Source organism: Notechis scutatus, chromosome 1 (assembly GCF_049901735.1).
Source record: "Notechis scutatus isolate UNSWTSFEM ecotype Mainland chromosome 1, rNotScu1.2, whole genome shotgun sequence".
Lineage (NCBI taxonomy): Eukaryota > Metazoa > Chordata > Lepidosauria > Squamata > Elapidae > Notechis > Notechis scutatus.
In genome coordinates, this window is record NC_142009.1 from 300236747 (window position 1) to 300258277 (window position 21531).

The window sequence follows — 21531 nt, forward strand, 5'->3', positions numbered from 1 at the left end:
TTTGTGTATATTCGTAGATATTGTACTCAAACAGATCAAACAGATAATCAGAGTTGGAAGGGACCTTGTAGGTCATCTAGTCCAACCCCCCACCCAAGTGGGAGACCCTACACAATTTCTGACAAATGGCAGTCCAACCTCTTTTTGAAAGTCTCAAGTGATGGCGCTCCCACAGCTTCCGAGGGCAAGCTGTTCCATTGGTTGATTGTTCTCACTGTCAGAAAGTTTCTCCTTATTTCCAGGTTAAATCTCTCCTTGTTCAGTTTCCATCCATTATTCCTTGTCTGGCCTACAGGCACTTTATAAAATAGCTTGACCCCTTCCTCCCTGTGGTAGCCCCTCAAATATTGGAAGACCTCTATCATGTCTCCCTTGGTCCTTCTCTTTACTAGACTAGCCAAGCCCAGTTCCTGCAACTGTTCGTTGTATGTTTTAGCCTCCAGTCCCCTAATCATCCTGGTTGCTCTTCTCTGTACTTTTTCTAGAGTCTCAACATCTTTTTTATAATGTGGTGAACAAAACTGGATGCAGGTGTGGTCTTACTAAGGCTTTATAGAGTGGTATTAGTACTTCCCTTGATTTTGATTGCATCCCTCTGTTAATACAATTTAGGATTGCATTAGTTTTTTTGGGTGCTGCTGCACACTGCTGGCTCATATTTAGCTGGTTGTCCACTAAGACTCCAAGGTCCCTCTCACAGTGACAGCTATTGAGCCTGGTTTCACCCAGTCTATATGTGTACTTTTGGTTTTTCTTGCCTAAGTGTAGGACTCTACTTTTCTCTACATTGAATTTCATTTTGTTAGATATGGCCCAGTGTTCTAGTCTGTCAAGATCCATCTGGATCTTGAGCCTATCTTCTTGGGTGTTAGCTATTCCTGCCAGCTTAGTATCATCTGCAAAGTTGGTAAGTTCCCCTTCTATTCCCTCATCTAAGTCGTTAATGAAGATATTGAAGAGTACCGGGCCTAAGGCAGAACCTTGTGGTGCCCCACTGCTTACTTCCCTCCATGTAGACTTAGACCCATTAAGGACTACTCGTTGAGTACGGTTTGCCAGCCAGTTGTGAGTCCATCTAGTGATGGTGCTATCTATTCCACTTTTTTCTAGCTTACTAAGAAGTAGGTTGTGGTCTACTTTCTCGAATGCCTTGCTGAGATCTAAATATATTAGGTCCACAGTATTTTGCTGGTCTACTAATTTAGTCACTGTGTTGAAGAATGAAATAAGATTAGTTTGGCATGATCTGTTTTTAACAAACCTGTGCTGACTGCTAGTTATTACTTTACTTGTTTCTAGATGTTGGCAGATCTGTTTTTTTATTATCTTTTCCAGTACTCTCAAATTGCAAATGGAGACATGGGTACTCTATTTTTCTTATCTTCATTTTTAAGTGCTTTGGTTTTATTGTATTGCGAACAGTTGCTGGGGTGCATCCACAGTTTTGTTGTACTTGCACAATGACAATAAAGTTCTTCTAATCTAATCTAATCTAATCTAATCTAATCTAATCTAATCTTCACAAACATCATACAAAAATAATGTAGTTATTTCACTTCTATACAAAAGATTTACTTTGCAGTAACTCCCATTGCAATTGAGTGTTTTTACAAGTGAACACAAATGCTCTATAAGCCTCCCAACAATTTAGAGGTACCGTTTTCTTCAACTTGACTTAGATGGAGGACGATGGTAGTTGCAATGTAACATATCAGGGAAATATCAAATTGGGTAAGGCTACTGTTGTGTATTAAGAACCTGCCTGAAGTTCCCCTTCTAGTCCACCATCTGAGCGGGAGCGCCGATCGCTCCCATTGGCTGATGCTGTTTGACAGCCGCTATAAAAGGGAGCTGTCAAACGGCATCAGCTGTCGCCGCCAGCTGGCTGTCAGATTGCCTCTGAAGCTGCGGCGACCCTTTATTCATTGAATAAAGTAATGTTAGCCTAGCCCTGGCTCTGTCTCCCTTCTGTAACCGCCGCTCCACAACACTGGCGACGAGGGCGGGACGCAGTAAAGACATCCAGGCGAAACAATTGAGCCGAAGTCACACAGAGAAAGAGCTGAAGCCGCTAAGTGCCGAGTGAAGTCACCGCCGCCGGCGCTCTCCAAAAGAGCGCGAACTTCAAAGCTCCGCAGCTGAAGAGCCGAACGCCGTTGACAGGCGCTACTGAAACACTTTTCTAAAAGCGACCGCTAACTTTTTCCTCACCTAGCAGACCCACTGTTGTCGCTCAAATGGCATCTACGCCGACCTTCCCACATTTCCAGCCCGGAACAGAGACTTGGGAATCCTACATTAACAGATTTGAATGTTTTTTAAACGCTATAGACTTGTCTAGGGCTACAGACCTGAGGAAAAGGTCATATTTTTTAAGCTTCTGTGGGGCTACAGTTTTCGACACTGCCTCAGCATTAGTGTCACCACGACCCATTAAGTCTATTCCCTGGGAAGAGCTTAAAGAGATTTTAGCCAACCACTATTCCCCCAAACCCTCTCAGATAGCTAGGAGGCTAGCTTTTAGGAGAAGGGTTCAAGCTGAGGGAGAAACCGTGAGCCAATATATGGCAGCCCTAAGATCTGCTGCCATACACTGCGGTTTCAGGGATTACCTGGAGGACATGCTATTGGACCAGATAGTGGGTGGTATTAGGGATTTAAAACTCCAGAGAAGGCTGTTAGCAAAGAAAGATCTAACTTTATCCATAGCCATTGAAGAAGCTCAAGCTGCTGAACTATCTGAAATATCTGCAGCTGAGATTCAGGGAGCTACCCCAAAACAAGGACAGGCCACAGTCCATTATGATGAGGTATCCCAGGAGGAAATAGAAGAACCATTAGAAGTAAATCGCCTCACACACCCCAGAACTCCTTTAGCTCCACCAAGAAGAAACAACAACCAGTTCACCAAACAACAGCCCCCTTGTGCAGGCTGTGGAGGTAACCACCTTAGATCCAATTGCAGATTCAGGAATGCTATTTGCCTAAACTGCCAGAAAAAAGGGCATATAGCCAGAGTTTGTCAAGCTGAGCAAGCCCCCTTCCAAAGATCTCGAGTCTCTGCCTCATCCCAAAGGCAAGTAAAAAGCTGCTATACCTGCCATCATGCGGGCAGTTTCTCCACGAACCCTAACAAAATAAGCGTTTCTCTTCTCTTAGAAGATAAGCCCTGCCACATGGAGGTGGACACCGGGTCAACCCTCTCCATCATCGCTTGGTCCACGCTGAAGAAGATTCTACCTTCGTTCCCAAGGAGGAAGCTGACTGCCTGCCACCTGAACCTTCGGGACTACCAGGGAAAGACCATTCCGGTCCTGGGTAAGGGAAAATTCCTTATTCAATTCCAAAACTTTAGAGATTACTTGCCACTGGTAGTTGTTGATGGTGCCCTACCTAGCTTGCTAGGACTGGATTGGTTCCCTGCCCTAGGTCTAAACATCACAGGGATTCACTCTGTCAAAAACTCTGATGTTGATGCCCTTTTTTAATGACTACGCTGATGTCTTCAGCAATGACCTGGGCTGTTATACGGGCACCCCCATATCCTTCAATGTGGGCCCACAAGCCACCCCTATCCGTTTGAAACCTCGAAGGGTCCCCTTCGCCATTAGGCCCAAATTAGACGCTGAGCTAGACAAACTCATTAGTCAAGGAGTTTTGGAACAGGTAGATTTTGCCAAGTGGGAAACGCCCATAGTCACCCCTTTAAAAAAGGATGGTAGCGTGAGAATTTGCGCGGACTATAAGACGTCCATCAACTGTTTCCTTCAAGTTAGCACATACCCAGTACCTGTTATTCAGGACCTGCTTCACACATTTGAGCCAGGCGTAGTTTTTGCAAAATTGGATATGTCCCAGGCATACCAACAATTCCCTGTGGACCAGCACACTGCTGATCTCCAAACCATAGTAACACACAGGGGCGCCTTCAGATGTAAACGTTTACAGTTTGGGGTCAGCGTAGCCCCAGGCATTTTTCAATCACTCATGGAAAGAATCCTCCAGGGCCTACCCGGGGTGGTTCCATACTTTGATGACATTTTAGTTTCGGCCCCTACCAAGGCACAACTGCTACTCAGAGTAAGGTCTGTTCTTGACAGATTTAGACTAAATGGGCTCAAATTAAAAAAAGATAAATGCACCATAGCTACCAACCAAGTAGACTTCCTGGGTTATCGAATTGATGCCTCAGGGATTCACCCCATAGAAAGTAAAGTTAGGGCCATTCACAAGGCACCCACTCCCTCTAACAAAACTGAATTACAGGCCTTTTTAGGGCTCCTAAATTTCTATGCATCCTTCCTACCCCACAAAGCCTCTGTAGCTGAGCCCCTACATAGGCTCCTGGACAAGGAGGTCTCCTGGCACTGGGGACATAAAGAAGCCAACGCTTTCCAGGCAGTGAAGTCGCTGTTAACCTCAAACGCAGTGTTAGTTCAATTTAACAAGGACTTGCCCCTAGTACTCGCCGGTGATGCCTCACCTTTTGGGATAGGAGCAGTTTTAAGCCACAGGCTTTCAAATGGATCTGAGGCACCCATTGCCTATTTTTCAAGAACATTCTCTGCTGCTGAGAGAAATTACAGCCAGATCGATAAGGAGGCTTTGGCAGCTGTAGCTGCTGTAAAAAAGTTCCATGAGTTTCTCTATGGCCATTTTTTTGAACTGGTAACTGACCACAAACCTTTGTTAGGGCTGTTAGCTGGAGACAAACAAACCCCACAGGTACTGTCCCCGAGAATGACCAGGTGGACACTTTTTTTGGCCACTTATTCATACATCTTGATTCATCGTCCTGGAATTAACCTGAGCCACGCAGATGCCCTCAGCAGGTGCCCCCTGCCTACACCAGTCGAGGACCCAGCTCCCATCCACTCAATCTTCGAGTGCACAGGACTGGACCTCCCACTTTCAGCCGGGGATGTTGCTGCGCACTCAAAAAAAGATCCATTGATTTCCCAGGTCCTGGACTGGGTGGGAAGGGGGTGGCCAGATATACATTTTGCCCCTGATTTAATTCCCTTTAAGATTCGCAAGCAGGAGTTGTCTGCAATACAGGGCTGTCTGTTATGGGGGACAAGGGTGGTCATTCCTGCCTCCTCGCAAGAGCCAGTTCTAAAAACACTGCACGAGGGTCATCCGGGCATGGTACGGATGAAGGCCTTGGCCCGCAGCTACATTTGGTGGCCTGGACTAGATGCCCAAATTACCAGTTGGGTCAACGCATGCCAGGCCTGCCAGGCGACAAGAGCAGCTCCACCCATAGCTACACCCACCAGGTGGGAAGATGCAGGGGCACCCTGGGCCAGGCTACATATTGACCTAGCTGGCCCTATGATGGGGAAAACATTCTTGGTGGTAGTGGACTCGTTTTCAAAATGGACTGAAGTAGCCGTGCTGTCTTCCACCACAACTCAAGCCATCACTAGGGTTTTGACCAGACTGTTTGCTACTCATGGACTGCCAGACACCTTGGTGTCAGATAACGGGCCTCAATTCAGCTCAAACGAATTTGCCATCTTCGCTGCCAACCTGGGCATCAGGCATGCCCTTACAGCCCCTTTTCACCCCGCCAGTAATGGGATGGCAGAGAGGGCTGTTAGGTCAGCCAAGGAAGTTTTGGCCAAACTAAGGCAGGCAGACTGGCACTCCAAGCTGTCCACTTACCTACTCACGCAACACGCCACACCATGCCCTACAACCAACAAGTCACCTGCTGAACTTTTAATAGGCAGGCGACTCCGAACCACCCTGGACAGGTTGCACCCCCACTACTCACCCAGCACACCCCTGGCATCTGACAGCCATGCCAGGGGCTTTGCCCTGCAAGACCTGGTTTATGCCAGGAACTATGCAGGGCACCCGTTATGGCTGCCAGGGCGGATAGTTTCTATTACAGGGCCCAGATCTTACAGAGTCCTCCTGGAAGATGGGAGAACCTGGAGAAGGCATATCGACCAGCTCAGGAGACGCTGGACTTCGCCTGCCGTTGGAAGCCTGGACAACCCGCCGCCGAGCCACCCGGTCTACTCGCCGCCTGCCGCAGCCGCCCCGCAGAACTACCCGGTCTACCAGAGGCCCGACTTCCCAGCCAGCCGACCGCCGCAGGAAGACTCACCAGAGCCGCCTCCAGATAGCAGGTCCGGATCGGCCGTCGACCCTCCGCAGACGCCTGGCACCGCCGGAGAAGACAGAGACTGTGTTGCAGCCCCCAAGCCTCCAGAGCCGCGGAGGACAAGCCGCGAACGAAGGCCGCCATTGTGGCTACGGGACTACGCATGCGCGCGGCCAGGGGGAAGGAGTGTTGTGTATTAAGAACCTGCCTGAAGTTCCCCTTCTGGTCCGCCATCTGAGCGGGAGCGCCGATCGCTCCCATTGGCTGATGCCGTTTGACAGCCGCTATAAAAGGGAGCTGTCAAGCGGCATCATGCTCGCCGCCAGCTGGCTGTCAGATTGCCTCTGAAGCCGCGGCGACCCTTTATTCACTGAATAAAGTAATGTTAGCCTAGCCCTGGCTCTGTCTCCCTTCTGTAACCGCCGCTCCACAACAGCTACCATAAGATGACATGTTATTGAATGTTATTTCTAACATTAACACATTAAAAATATGTCTCATTTTTGCTTACAATATGCTTTACATACTTTTTGAAATGCCCTTTTGATAAGACTTCACTATGTAAGGACTAGGAGCTGAAGAAGCATCTTGGATGAGAAGCTAAACATCTTTAAAGAAAAACCAGAAATTCCAGTTGCTCTTGAAAAAACACCTTTGGAACAGTACACTATGTTCTGTTAATGAAGAAACTGGACAAAACAGACTCCCTGGGGGACTTCTTCCCAATGTGGTATTATTTTGATGTGTTGGAAGTAAGCTACAATAATTTCTAGTTAGCATGATCAATGATATGTGGAGAGCACCAGCTGAGAGAAAATACACATAATGTGGCTGAGCCAATAGGGGAAAAGTCTGGAGTTCTCCTATTCTATATTCTAATTCTTATTCTTGTTTCCTTGCCTTTGAGTATCAACTTAATAGTTCCTGTTACTACCACTTACAATATCTTCTAAGAAGTCCCCTTCTCAGGTATATGGGAGACATGGGATTTTTGTGACTTGTGTGACTCTACTTGCAGTAAAAAGGTAAACATCGGAGAAATAATAACTTCTCTAGTTGACCCTAGCCTGTAACAATTTAGCATATTCATGTCTAATTAAAATTTGAAGTCTTCCTTTCCCCCTTCTGGAAATCAATTAATCTCATCAAAAAATGAACAAAATCAAACAAAAATTATACATGAAACCTGATTTATAAAAATGCATGCGATGTTTTTTTTTGTCAAATTTGAAAGCAAAATTCTCTGCTTCTTTTTCCTGGACCTTCCCTGACTTCCTGGCAATAATTCTAACCAATTATCAGAGCTGCTGGGGAGACCATACGCTCCATTTGCTTTCCCAGCTCAAGTACCCTAACCTTTTGCTGTTTCCCCAGAGGTCTGCCTTTGTTGTCCTTTAAAAAATAATAATATGAGTGTTTGCCTACCTAGGAGGGGAGGAGTTGAAGGTATCTTCAGCATATGCGCAGCCTGGATGAAGATGTATATGCAAATTCAGATCCTGTCTGGCATTTATATTGCCAGGGAGGCTTCAGATAATGTACAGGCAGTCCTCGACTTATAACCACAATTAAGCCCCAAATTTATGTTGCTAAGTGAAACATTTATTAAGTGACTTTTGCCCCATTTGACAACCTTTCTTGCCACAATTGTTCAGTGAACCACTGCAGTTGTTAATTTAATAACATGGTTGTTAAGTGAATCTAGTTTTTCCACTGACTTATCAGAAGGTCGCAAAAGGGGATCACATAAAATATGAACCAATTGCCAAGTGTCTGAATTTTGATCACATGATTACAGGGATGCTACCATGGTCTTAAGTCCTTTTTTTCAGCACTGTTGTAACTTTGAATGGTCACTAAATGAACTGTTGTAAGTCGCGGACTACCTGAATACACAGTTCACCTTTGCCTGGTTTAGTCTCTCACCAGATTTTAATCTGATTTTTATGGCAAGCATTTTGATTGAGATCACAATTCCTTGATTTGCCTTGCCATGTTGCATCCTAGAAAAGAGCAAGGACCAAAGAGTAGGAAGGAGAGATTTTTTTCTTCGTTTTCAGTGTTTTGTTTCCAATTTTCCAAATGTTGTTTCTCTGAAACTTTCTACATTTTTTTCTAAAAAACGGAACCTTTTCAGACATGAAGAACTGTATATTGTATGGTAATTGGAATTTGAATACTGGATTGTACAGCTCTAACACATCAGTAAGTATGTGTTACATCAGTAAGTAACCACAGATATATTCTGAAAATTGTTGTTTAAAATTGCCATTTTAAACAGGACTGAATTATTTAAATGAGACATAAACAATAGGATAATTACTCATCAGTGTACAATTTTCCCCCTTAAAGAGGACATATATTACTCATTACATCAAGTAGAAGTCTGAACGTATTTTACACTTGGAATTTCCATGTCTGCTTGGCTTCCTTTTAATCAAAGTGTCAGCTTTGGAAGCCATATTTTACTTAGAATCTTCCACAATGCCACATTTTAGTTTAGAATTTGGGAGGGGGAATTTTTTAGAGAGAGGTAGAAGTTTAGTCATAACAACATTTTTCTTCTGAGTCAAAGACAAGCCATCCTGCACCTGGGAAAGGAGTGGTTGGAGGGATGTCTCCAGTTGGGACGGATGGTGATTGGACCATGTGATGGAGTGATGGGTGATGGGTGGGTCTTTAAACTTCTATTGGGAGGGGAAAACTTGGAATTCTCAGATTCGGGTTTTCCCAGATGTGCCAATATGACTACTCTAATAAAATGGAAATTTGAGAAAATGCCTGTCTCGGAGTTTATTGGTTTGGAGTTTGTTAGTTGGAACACTGACACAAAGAGCATATCATTCATATGAAAGTTATGGCTATAATTTGTAAAGTAGCCTTTTTGCCTAAAAGATGTAGGAACACTACAGATATTGAGGGTACAGTTCAGCATTAATGATTCCATTAATCATTTATTTTCCTTTAGCCTTCACAAAGGCTAAATCTTGAATGCAAGATTTCTTATTAAGTCTAAAATGTGCAATTCATATCTAATATAAAGGCTTCTATCAATTGTAACTGACTGCCTGACAATTAAAACCATGCTGAATATAATATTTCAGGAATTCTGTGGCATGATATCACATAAATAATATCAAACCAATAAAACAAAAGTAACATGACAGCCTCTGCCTTGCAGATGTGGAAAACAAGACTAAGACCAAAGATAAAGAAAGGGAGTATCTATTTCAGTGAATAGTTTTTCAATAAATTGATTATCACCAGCAATTAATAATGGAAAACATTGTTAACCATGACCTAGTTGCTATGTAGCTTTAATGGAGCATTAAATACCTAGATGTTTAGTTGACCTATTACTATAACCTATCCTCACAAGTTGTAAAAATGAGAGATGAGAAATAAAACGATTCTCCTAGCTGTAAAATATTTTGTTCACGCATCCCCCAAGCCTGTTGTTGATTTCGCCAAATAAGAGTTTTATCTGAAACAAAGTGAGGCTTATATTATATTTATGCAAGTTATTTTAAACAAAACCAGAATGCTACCAGGCACAGGCTCAAACACTGACTGCTGTACTCCCAATATGCAATTAAATAACCAATGCTAAACAGGAAACCAACTAAAAAGAGAACTGGGCTACAGCCAACAGCAGCTGAACCACCTCAAGCAGAGAGAATAGGAACAACAAGTTACCTCACACTAAACCTATTTTAATATAAGCAGCTTGAAAATTACACAAGCAAACTAAAAGATGTTGTTTTTTTGTGCTCCAAGCCATCTTAAGTCCTTTGGAGCAGATGGTCTCCAGCACTGTTCCATTCCAGTAGCAGCCCCAGTGGCCAGCTATTGTGGCTGGCACGTTTCGGTCTCCCCTTCCATGGCTGATAGTTACCTTGGGCAGCCATTTTGTCCTTTGATAACAGGCTGCTCTGCTCTCTGCTGACTGCCAGTTGCTGTTTTTGTAATATTATGGTTGATCCAGCAATGGCCTATTAAGTTGACAAACCATCCTCACTGGGAGAAATGAGGGGCTCCATTCAACCTCACATTAGCCAGTGGAAACTCTTCTCAGTTGCTGCCTACTGGATAAAGTGTGCCCCCTTTGCTTTCTCAGCCCTTGCTCACAATACTGCAGAACTTTGTTTTCCTTTATTCTTTAAAAGTTCTTTAAGCTCAAAGGTAGGAATGTTGCTACCCTACTTCGTTTTTATGAAGCTGAATTACCAGTGCTTCCTTGTTTCCATGGTCCTTCAGAGCAAGGTGGGAAACAAAGAACAAGGGTTTCCCCTTTCATCACTTTGATTATTGCTGCAAAAGAACAAAAAGAACAAGAAAAGGGAAAGAGTCTGCTGTAGTATCAAGTGAGATAATATGAGAGGGTGATGGGTAGGTGTTGTGCCTCCGAAGTTTGAACCAGGTCAGTCAGCAGATGTAGGCTCGAGTGAGGAGGAAGATCTGGCATTGAGATTCGAGCCTGCATTGCTGAGCGACGTTGAGAGGAGTCTGGGGGAAGAGGAGGAGTTGAATCTGAGAGATGAGCCTGATTTATTAGAAGTTTCAGAGACGTCTTCCTCTTCTGGAACTCCCTCCCTGATTGCACCTCAGGTGTTAACTGTTAATCAGGAAAGTGTGCCAGAGGCTTCAAGCGATGATGAAACTGCCGGATGCTGGCTTGATGCTAGGACTAGGAGAAGATTGAGACGTCAATCTCAATTAGAAAAGAGACGTCCAGCCAAGGATTAATTAATGAGACTGACACGCCCCTTCAGGGGATATATAAGGAGCGTGCTAACGCTTCTCCCCCACTCAAAGCAAAGTGGATTTTTAGTGCTTTTTGGATTCGGAAGAATACGTTTGAAGCGGCCGTCGTGATTTATGAACAATTCAGACTTGCCAGACAGATTCCAGGAAGACTGCCAAGGACTGTGAAAACAGAGCAGTTAACTCTTTTGGGTCTGGTTTTGTTTTGCTTGAATATTTGAACTCTGGAACTGTGTATTCTCACCTGTGGATACAGGTGAGACATAACAGGTAGGTATCCATGTATTCAAACATCTGGAAAAGCAAAGGGAGGACTAATGAAAAAGGAACAGCCCCTAAAAGGAAAACTCAGGCACTGGAGACCAGCCCACTCAGAAGGAATCAGAGAAGTTGAACTTCCCTGCATGGATGGGAAGGACAAAAACTAGGAGAAGACCAACCAGGTCTTGCAGTGGCCATAATCTAGACATTGCAGTAACCTAACACTCTTGTCAATTGACTCCAATCTGGACTGGAATTGCAGGTAATGACTCATGAAAACATTGCAAGTACAGCATGGGAAACAAACTGCTGTGTGGAATTCCCCATAGAACGTATTCATATTTTCTCCAGAAATTAAAACTATATTGTTGTTAGTTCTTCCCCAACTGAAACTGGAATTTTCCTACAGACACAGTCCATACTTTTGTGTGGTTTTCTGAAATACAATTACTTATTTTGGGTACTGTCAAGTGTACCCATACAAAGTCTTGATGTGAAGACTTTTTTCTAGCATTGGTTAACAATTAAATTGCCTCTGGGTCTTATTCCTCTTCTTAGATGTTTTAAAAAGCATAGACACCCCTGACCAAATTGTGTGTTTCAATTAATTCATAAATGAACAGAAGATGATACAACTGCCATATGGTACAATGTTAAGCATAATATCTTTCTGCAAATTTGAATGCATACTGTACTTATGTGCTGTGCAATTGTTTGCAGCATCAGAATAAGAAAATGGTGAATATCAGACACTCAGTCAGTCCTCTGAAAGTTGCCATTCCGGTTGCTTTTGCCAGCCAGGTGGGACAATGCAAAAGTGACAGGAGATATGACAAAGAACACTGCTCATATCTTCAAGATCCACAAACTCTGCTTCCATCTGGCTTTTAATTCAGAGTAAGTGTGAATTTCGTTTTGGTATTATAATAATTCACTCATAAATTAAAGAGCACTGACAATGTTAAAAAAAATCTCATATTCCAAACGTAGGCAAGATAATTTCACTTTCTTTCCAAAGCTCAAAATTCTTTGATAGATGACAAGAAAATAAAACTGTCTCCTTATCGATATGCTAGGCAAAGTGGAAAGAATTAAGTGTTTAATTGAATCGTTCTCCTTCCATATTCCTAATAGAAACAAACAAAAAAGTTGATCTGCTCATGCAGTGCAGATCAAAAACCATAAAAAGTGACATAAAATCATAGTGTGCTGGTTAGACAGTATATAGTTATTTTGGGAATGAGAGCTGTCCACTTAAGGGAATGCTTCATGGGAAATGTAGTTCATGTCTCTTGGGAGATGTAGTTCATGTCACGTGGTCAAATCTGTAATCCTGATTGGTCACTGAATCTGGTTGGGCTGAGGGAGTTTTTGAGCATTCTTACCTGGACCCCAGCATCGTGCTGGAGTCTTCCTTTGGTATATTGCTATGGGATGAAGATAACCATCTTTTCACTTTCCTGCTTCTAACTTTCTGGCTGAATATAGAGACAGGCAGTTCAACACTACAAAGGCTTCCATACAAAGTTACTTTATTGGATTATATCAGGAATCCTCTCAGCATAACTGTGAATTATACCTTAATCCAATAAAGTAACTTTGTATGGAAGCCTTTGTAGTGTTGAACTGCCTGTTTCTATATTCAGCCAGAAAGTTAGTAGCGGGAAACATAGGGTTGGAAAGAACCTTGAAAGTCTTCTAGTCCAATCCATTACCCAGTCCAGAAATCCTCCTTCCATCCTAGACAAATAGCTGCCCTATCTTATCTTGAATACTAATGAAACATCAACAGCTTCAGGAAGCGGGCAGTTCCAGTTCTATTGCTTAATAATTCTCATAGTCATTGAAATTGGATGTCTCACTATAAAGCTTCCCCCATGTTCTTGTCTGCACTCATTTCAGTTCCTCAGCATCCATTATGTATTATCATACTACATCTGGACATAGCATTCCAGGTGTGGTCTGATCAGGGCTGCATAACACACTACTACACTTCCTTTGTTTTTAAAACTATACATCTGTTGAAGGAGCCACAGCTGAATTGGCTCTTTTAGTAGCTGCAGTACACTGCTGGTTTCTGGTTGATATGTGGTCTACTTCCTTCTCATAGGTGTGTCTGCTGCGCAGTTGTTTTTTCCTGCAGCACCTTAATGTTTTTAAGACTTCAGAACATTTTGTTGGATAGGGCCTGATGTTCAAATCTTTTTGAATCTTGATCCCATCTTCTGGAGTGTTGGGAAATTTTGCATATTTTATGAGCATCCCTTTTATGCACCACCTCCTCCCCCAACTTGCATAGGGCCTCTCACAACCGACTCTACCCATGTATGGAATCACTGAACTGCTCAGTGCCAAGCTCATCTTATACAATACAATGGGGATACAATGGCAACCAGGACCATTGTCATTGCTAAGTGATACAGTAATGTGACATTGAGTTTTACAATCATATTGCTTTGCTATGGCAAAAATTCTGGTCCTAGTTGCCATCAGAACCGTAGGATTGTCTGGACATCCACAGCACTAGCTTGGTGCACTAATTTAGTCATATTGTCAAAGAAAGCAGTAAGATGTATCTGGCTTGACCTTTTCATAATGAATCCATGGTGCCTTTTGGTACCCATCCTGTTTATTTCTAAATGCTTGCAAATGTAGTCTAATTATGTTTTTTTCCAAAATTCTCCCAAATCACAAGCTGACAGTTGTCCATAGTTTCCTGGGTCTACTTCCCCACCCCCTTTAACATATTTTGAAAACTGTGGCTTTAGTCCTTTGGCAGAGCTCACTATAGCCTGAGCTCCAGAGCTTTTCAGGCACATAGCTTGAGCTTTGAGCTTCTCAAAGATTTCAGTTGCTGTCTCTCATGTGACATGGCCAGTTACATTAACACCCTGGGATGTAATCCATCTGGTCAAAGATCCCAAGTGTTCTCTCACCCATTCCTCACTGTTTATGTCTACTTTTCTCTTCCCCTCCCTGCAGTGTTGTGTCTAAAAGTCAAACTTTTTCCTTTTGGGAAAAGAAAGTTGCAAAGATAGAAATTAAGCAATTCAACTTTTTTTCCTATTGCCTGTAACCATTTGCCTTCCCAACTAGTTGTCCAACTGTTTCTCAACTTGTTCTAGACATAACCAAATAATCCTTTTTTGTTACTCTTGGCATTCATCCCAAGCCTCAATTCCTGCTGATTTTTAGCTTTTCTGATCCCATCCATGCAGATTCTCTTTCCTGATATTCTACTCTTGTTATGTAAAAAATGTCATATACCCTTTTTTTAACTGTCCTTTTTGTTTTTCAGTTCATCAGAAGGCTCATGGTACAACCACACCAGCTTTATCAAGTGCCTTCCTTCCCCCCCCCCTTTTAGTATTCATTGTGTTTGGATCTTGATTATCTCATTTTTTAGAATTTTGCAGCTCTCCAGAACTTTTTTGCTCTTATGATTTCCATCTGTGGAATCCTTCCTACTTTTTCTCTTTGCTTGTTGAAGTCAGATCTCTTGAAATCTAGAACACTAATCTGACTATCTTTAGTTCTCCTACCTCCAATATGGTGCGTTCTAGGCTTACACGGTCCCTCTCTCCAAAGGTCTCTATCATTTACACTTCTTTCACTTACTCTCTGTTAGTAAGCATTAAATCTAATATAGGAGATCCTGTAGCTCTTTTCTGCTCCTTTGAAAAGCATGAACAAACTCACTGATTACTGATCTATGTAAAGTATAGTGATACAAATAAGACAGCATGTAATTGTGATGGGTTACTCCAGCAAAGACAAACGGCACCATGTGTTGTGCATAAAATTTTGAGTAAATTATCAGCTATGAGCTAGTTCTCACAAATGTCATATTTAATTTGAACTAACTCTGTGCCTAAATCTTATGCAGTGATGGACAACTTAAGCACATATATTGACTGTACCTGTGTGTTCAAAACAAGTCATTTTTAACCTATCATGTGACAATGCATGAATCAATATATGCTCCTCTCAGTCTGCTTACTTTGGACTCAAATGCTATTGTGTTGCTTAACTCAATAATTTCCTCTGTTGCTGTGCTGGCAATTTGAAACATGAACCATGGATTATATCCAAATATAGCTAGTTAGTAAACACACAAAAAGAAAAGCTCTTTAAACACACACCAACTGCTAATTCTGTCTCAACAAATAGGACTGGGACTACAGCTGATCAAGAGGTATTGTATTTTAGCTCTCAATATAAGAAATAATTGTTACTGTGTTTGTCCATGCAAAACTTCTGGAAGGCCTTGGCATCATTTCCAATTTATTAATGAGAAACTGTGACTGAACTTTCTTATCAATACATGCAGTCTGTTCAGGAAAATTACATATCTACTTTTTTAATATAAAAAAATATTTTATAACATATAAAGATTCCATTTTTAGTTAAACAGTGTGATGTCTGGGTACAAATATTTTTAGGAAATATGTAATTTTTTATGTAATAAAAATTACATATTTACTTTTGATGGTCACAGGTTACCTGCTGCTAGTAGGACATTAGGATCAAATATCAAGTATTATGGGCAATCAATTAGGATCCTGGTTCAACTGGGACATTGGCAGAGGAAACCTTTGTTCAAGAAGAAAGTGGTACTAGCATAACAGTAAAAAAATAGTATAATAAAGTTTAAAATGAGGCAAACTATAGGGAGCCCAATTAGGAAGTGGACCGAAACACTGGATTTCTAAGCTCACTAGAAGCTTATTTTTATCATTTTTCAAATAATCAGTATTTTAAACTCAGCAAGTAAATGAACTAATGGTCAGTGAAATTTCTTAAGCACAGGAAAAATTGTTTAATTGTTTTCAAAGGCAACTCTTAGAGTGTGTGCCATTAAATACAGGATTAAGTAATATGTGTGCCACCATCTGCAATATTTCAATTTTGCTATGTTCAATACAGAAACGGCAATGCGTTTGGAAGCATCTCAGATATGCAAAAATCAGCAGACAGAACCTCCCTCAAACCTTTTCCTTAATCACCTTGAGATTCCACTTGCCCTGAATAGAGTCTTATCAAAAACATTGTCATGTTCCTTTCTTTTCTCTGACTGATTGTCTTATGTGCCAGTACAACTTATAAATCACAGCATCATTTGCAAAACTTTGAATAACCAATGAAGAGTTTCTAATGTATGAGTTGTTTAGTGCCTTCGTCCCACAAGATGCATTCCAGAACAAAAACAATTTTGGTACTCATTCACAATACATATTTTTAATATAGTGTAAAATTTCAATTTCAACAAAACCCTGAAAGGCTTAGATCTTTAGAAATAGAAATGTATGTAATGGAATATTCACTAATTTCTTTGTGTGTGCCTGTGTGTGTGTGTGTGTATGTGAGAGTGAAAGAGCATGAGTGCAGATATGTATATACTTCCTTATTGCTAAACTTTTACAGTCCCTATCTTATACAGCCTCAAAATCGTATACTATTTCAGAAAAAAGGAATGTGCAATTACATTGATTAATCCTGTAAATTACTCAGCGTGTAAGAGCTTTAGCAAGAAATTTACTAAATCACACCAGAGGGTTTCCTCTGCAGCTTTCTGGTTCCTCCAGATCACCTAGGGGCAAAATTAGTGTTCAGCCAAATATCTGCCTCCAATTCTGAAAGTTTCCTGATACTATTAAAATACTGTTAATTACTCTAATTCTTTGCAAATGTTAGGGCAATGCAGCATTTTAGCATTAAAAGGACACAAACATTCTTTTTTCAAGTTTGTGATACAATGTCTTAAAGATATGATCCATGTCACCTGAAGACAAAAGTTGCACATAATTATTTTATTTAAAAAAAATCTTGCTTTTTTTTCTGGCACCATGTGCCTGTTTTCCTTCCTGTTAAATCACTCACAGGAAATCCAGATATCCGGAGAAAACAGACTCTACTCAAAGCAGTAATTATGATCCATCGCAGATACCATAATAATTATTACCAATATGTTGCCAGATGCCTTTCTATGTGCTGGCTTTATATCTAGTAACTAACTCTTCTTTTAGAGCGCATTATATTCTACACTGAGTTCTTTCTACTGTTTTCTTCACAACAACCCGATGCAGTGGGTTGAGCTGAAAAGGTTTGACTGGCCCAAAGTCATACAGTGAGTTCCCCTGGCTAAGGCCAGGTTTGGGTCTGGATCTTCCAGGTCCTATTCCAGCTCCTGTTTCAGTGGGAGGCAATAATTCATATTTAACAAAAATAAATTCCGGGGGGGGGGGTCAAGTTCTATTAGTTCTCTTAGTTTTTCTTTAAAGTTCATTTATTGGGTTTTTGCACCAATGCAACACAAATCAATTTTTTAATTGAATACCTTGGAAAAAAGCATAAACGATTACAAGAGAGAATATGAAAGAAGAATGAAAAGACATAATACAAATGGACAAACCAGAAATTTTAAAATATGAAGATTACAGCTTTCTAAAACAGTGTTAATTATGAACAATGGCATGGACCAGGGAGATATACAGAGAGACCTATAGATATAGATGATATAGATATAGAATTTGATAGGGCTCTGCTAAGGATTCCGAAGATGTGCTTCACAATGGTTATGAAGTATTCAGACCGCATGGGCATGCATGCACAATTACTTTTTGCTGGGAAGAAAGAGAATGCATCTTTTCCAGATGTTGTACACATCGATAATATTGAGCTTTTAAAAGAACGGGGCTTTAATGTACTCAATCCCCTTGAAGCCACATTCGATTTTCATGAAACAACCTTGCTATCCTAAGCTTCAGAAGAGCAGCACTGTGATATCCCCGAGAGTAGAACAAGGCAGCTGCTAAACTTTGCCTTGCTGGACAGCTCCTTCATTTCTTAATGTTGTTTCAGGTTTTCTCCCATAGCATTTCCAGGAAAATATTTCACCATACTTATGATTATCCAAAAAAATATCCATTGTTGGTTTTGTGTCATTGGAAGTTAGTTCTTTAAAGAATTAAAATCGGTGAGTAATCAGAAATGACTAACCTTTAAAAAGCTCTTTAATAGAGCTCAGGCAAAAGTAAACGGAAAATCCATTTGCATTTACTAGAAATGTGCAAACATCAATGAGAAACCCAAAGGTACAACCCCATATCTGCAGCATGATACAGAGCTATGAAATTTGACATTTTCTTCAGGAAAGCAAAACCAAGAAATATTAAAAAGCTGCCAAAATAGCTGGTCAAATTTTTAATTCATAGTGGCACAATTTGCTATTGAGGAGTAGCTTACATTAAAGAAGAGAAACTCATTAAAAATATTTTAAATGGAGAGGCAGGATTTCTTAAAGATGCCAGGGGAAAGGAAATTCAATAGATAAAATAACTGATTTGTCTGCTTCATGACAACAGACTTTCTGTCCACATCCTGAGCATCTCAATTTAAGTTACAGAGATCCTATACCTACGCAGAGATTTTATTGTGAGGCAATTATCATGGCTTCATTCCCAGAGGATCCCATCAAGATATTCAGCATTTGAAGTGATAGGATAGGTTGATACTTTTTATTCAAGGCTGCAATTCTGATTAATTAAAAAGTTCTTGCATTTTGAATTTCCCATGTACTGCTGTTTGTCAGCCACTGAGTTCGGCGGACCACAAATATTGGAGTGGATTACATTGTCATAGGATGCTACGTGAAAAAAGAAGAAGGAAGCCATGATGTGTGTGTGTGTGTGTGTGTGTGTGTGTGTGAAATGAATTCAAGAATTTTTGGAAGGTTCCGGCATGTATAGTAGTCCTCAGCTTACGACCACAATTGAGCCCAAAATTTATGTTGCTAAGTGGAAAATTTATTAAGTGAGTTTTGTCCCATTTTATGACTTTTCTTGCCACATTTATTAAGTGAATCATTGCAGTTGTTAAATTAGTAACATGGTTGTTAAGTGAATCTAGTTTCCTCATTGACTTTGCTTGTCATCAGAAGTTTGCAAATGAGGATCACAGGACTTTGGGACACTGCAACCGTCATAAACATGAGTCAGTTGTCAAGCATCCAAATGTAAATCACATGACCATGGGGATACTGCAATGGTCATAAGTGCAAAAAATGGTCGTAAGTTACTTTTTCCAGTGCCATTGTAACTTCAAATGGTCACTAAGTGAACTGCTGTAAGTCGAGGACTACCTGTAGGCTACCAATGTGTCTTTTGTACTGTTCTAAAGGGATGTTTATTTATTGTAGGATCTTTTTAGTACCCAAAGCAAATATTCTTTTATCCCCAACATGCTGTTAATCACATATAAGTGGTGACAAACAGTGCATGCATACTTTCAACTACCATGCAATCACTATGAATCTGCTGCCCCATGGCATGCACGTTAAATGTTACTAGCATTTAAGCAGTTAAACATGAAATATTCACATGCAGAAGGTTAGTCTTATTTCCATGCCATTTCCTGCACGCAAACATTTTTCTTATAGGAAATGTGTCACATCTGAAGCAGCTCTTAGGAGATGAAAACAATGGGAAGTTTTAAGTTGAAAGGATAGGCATGGCTTAAAACTATATATAGCATATAATACTGAGTTGGCAAACATTTGTTTCAGTCCAATGGAACAAACTGCAAATGAATGACTGCTTCACCTCCCACATGGGTGTTGTGGTGAAAAAAAGAGTCATATTTTAAAAAAAAGGTTTAGTAAATGGACTTTTGCCTGAGGAATTTGTCTGAACAGGACAACCAGATCTACAGTGATATCTACAACTCAGGCAAATCAAACATCCATTACTGACACACATTTTAGATCAGACATGTGAACAGTGATGGTGACAAACATGGATCTCTATCAAGATCTAAAATGGATATAAATATTGAATTTGCATGTACATATATGCACACAGAGTCCTTCCACTGACATAGAAAAATAGCAGAATTTAAAAAGGAGAAAATGTTTATTTCTTTGTATCCCACCTTGAATTATTTGTTTTACAAGTAACTCAAGATGACAAACATAGTCAAAACATTTCCCTCCTCCTATTTTCCCCACAGCCACACCCTATGAGGTGAATTTGGCTGAGAAAAGGAGTGACTGGCCCCAAATCACCCAACTGACTTTCATGGCTAAGGTGGGTGAAATTCAGATGGATAGAAAATATTGGCTGGGAGCTAGTATCTGAACTTATACTTTGCTGCTATGGGCAAAAATATTTTTTCTGCCCTAAAGATCTCTTGATCCAAATGATCTGCTTAATCCAGGTTTAAGCATTGCAACTCTGATCCAATCTCTGCTTAAATCGTTCCAGTGAACTGTGTCATCTCCTATCTGTTCTGATGTAGAACTGTCTCGCTATTAAGTCAGAATTGACTTCCTAACAATGCTTGACCTTTCATTGGAGAAATATGTTTTGGCTTTTAAGGCTATTCCAACTGTGTCTTCTTCTGTTGCTCTATCAGTGCTCTGGCTGGCATTCTGGGGAATATGGCCCAGTAGCTATACAGCTTTTTGATGTTTCTTGTAAGATTTGCCAAAGATTTGAGCACATTTTTCCAAAGTAACTCAGTTTCTCTTGAATTCTTAATTTCTAACACACTCATTTAGCATCCTGTCATTCTGTTCAATCTGAGTGTTCAAAGCAGCATATTTTTAAAACCAAAACAACAACAACAACAAAATGAAGTTCCAAATACATGAAATCAAATACTAAGCAGTCAAAACACAAAAAGTAACGCTTAAAAGGCCCACTTTCCTCTGAGTGCAAACCAGACTTGTAGCATTAGGAATGTCTGTATTTATTTGCCTCAGACTATAAAACTCCAGATAGCTTAGAAGCAAGTACTCTCCTCTTCTAAATAAGGATTTTATAACATATCCTCTATCAATGTCTATTCACAACTTCATTCAGTTTAACAGGAATCTATCCACTTACAATATACATCCATTTCAATACCTTTGGCTTCCCACTATTTCAGTTCAAATAAGGAACACAAATCCAGCTAAGTTATTTCAAAGGAAGCTTTGTTCATTCTTTTAGGGGTCAAGGACGTATTTATGGGCTGTTTAATTCCAGCCATTTCCAACCTCTTAAAAGAAGTTCAGAAATCAAGATGTCACTATTTAGGGAAACCCATGCCTACATAGCATTGAGCTGCTGCTGCTGCTGTCAGTTTTCACACCTATTTCTTAAAATGAGTTGATGATGCTCACCTAGAAGAAAAGTGCCGAGCTCCCTGGAAGTGCTGAAAGTTCTTGTGCCTGTGAAATGGAGCTTCTGCATCGGAGTTTAAGCAAGGCTTGTCTGACTAATCTCCTCCCAAAGGAGAGCTGTCAGAGATTGATCAAGAGGAGGAGGAGCAGCAGATCAGCTGCTTTGTTTGTCAGTACCACACCACAACCCTGCCCTGCCCAGATGAATTGGAGGCAACTTCCACCAGAA

General features: G+C 40.9%; 2 protein-coding genes across 3 annotated transcripts in view; one reads left to right on the plus strand and one right to left on the minus strand.

Moving 5' to 3' along the window:
* The window catches only part of GPR68 (G protein-coupled receptor 68), a 30517-nt gene extending 8986 nt beyond the window's left edge, over positions 1-21531 (minus strand). Inside the window, exons 1-2 of one of the 2 annotated variants that reach the window (XM_087952065.1) lie at positions 21303-21531; positions 10314-10426 (exon numbers count right to left, since the gene is read on the minus strand). The gene's annotated coding sequence lies outside the window, so the exon portion shown is untranslated. The remainder of the gene's footprint in view (positions 1-10313; positions 10427-21302) is intronic. The other variant, XM_026679186.2, reaches the window with a different exon arrangement.
* On the plus strand, positions 2238-20403 carry LOC148133455 (uncharacterized). The gene is made up of 2 exons (XM_087949868.1): positions 2238-3076; positions 20322-20403. The coding sequence occupies exons 1-2, from the start codon at positions 2238-2240 to the stop codon at positions 20401-20403; spliced, it is 921 nt and encodes a 306-aa protein (XP_087805994.1).

Bases quoted from the DNA above. Each gene is read 5' to 3' on its own strand.
- LOC148133455 (XM_087949868.1), top strand. From the start codon at position 2,238: ATGGCATCTACGCCGACCTTCCCACATTTCCAGCCCGGAACAGAGACT. The intron at 3,077-20,321 runs GCAAGTAAAAAG...TCTGCCCTAAAG, and splicing joins GTCTCTGCCTCATCCCAAAG to ATCTCTTGATCCAAATGATC.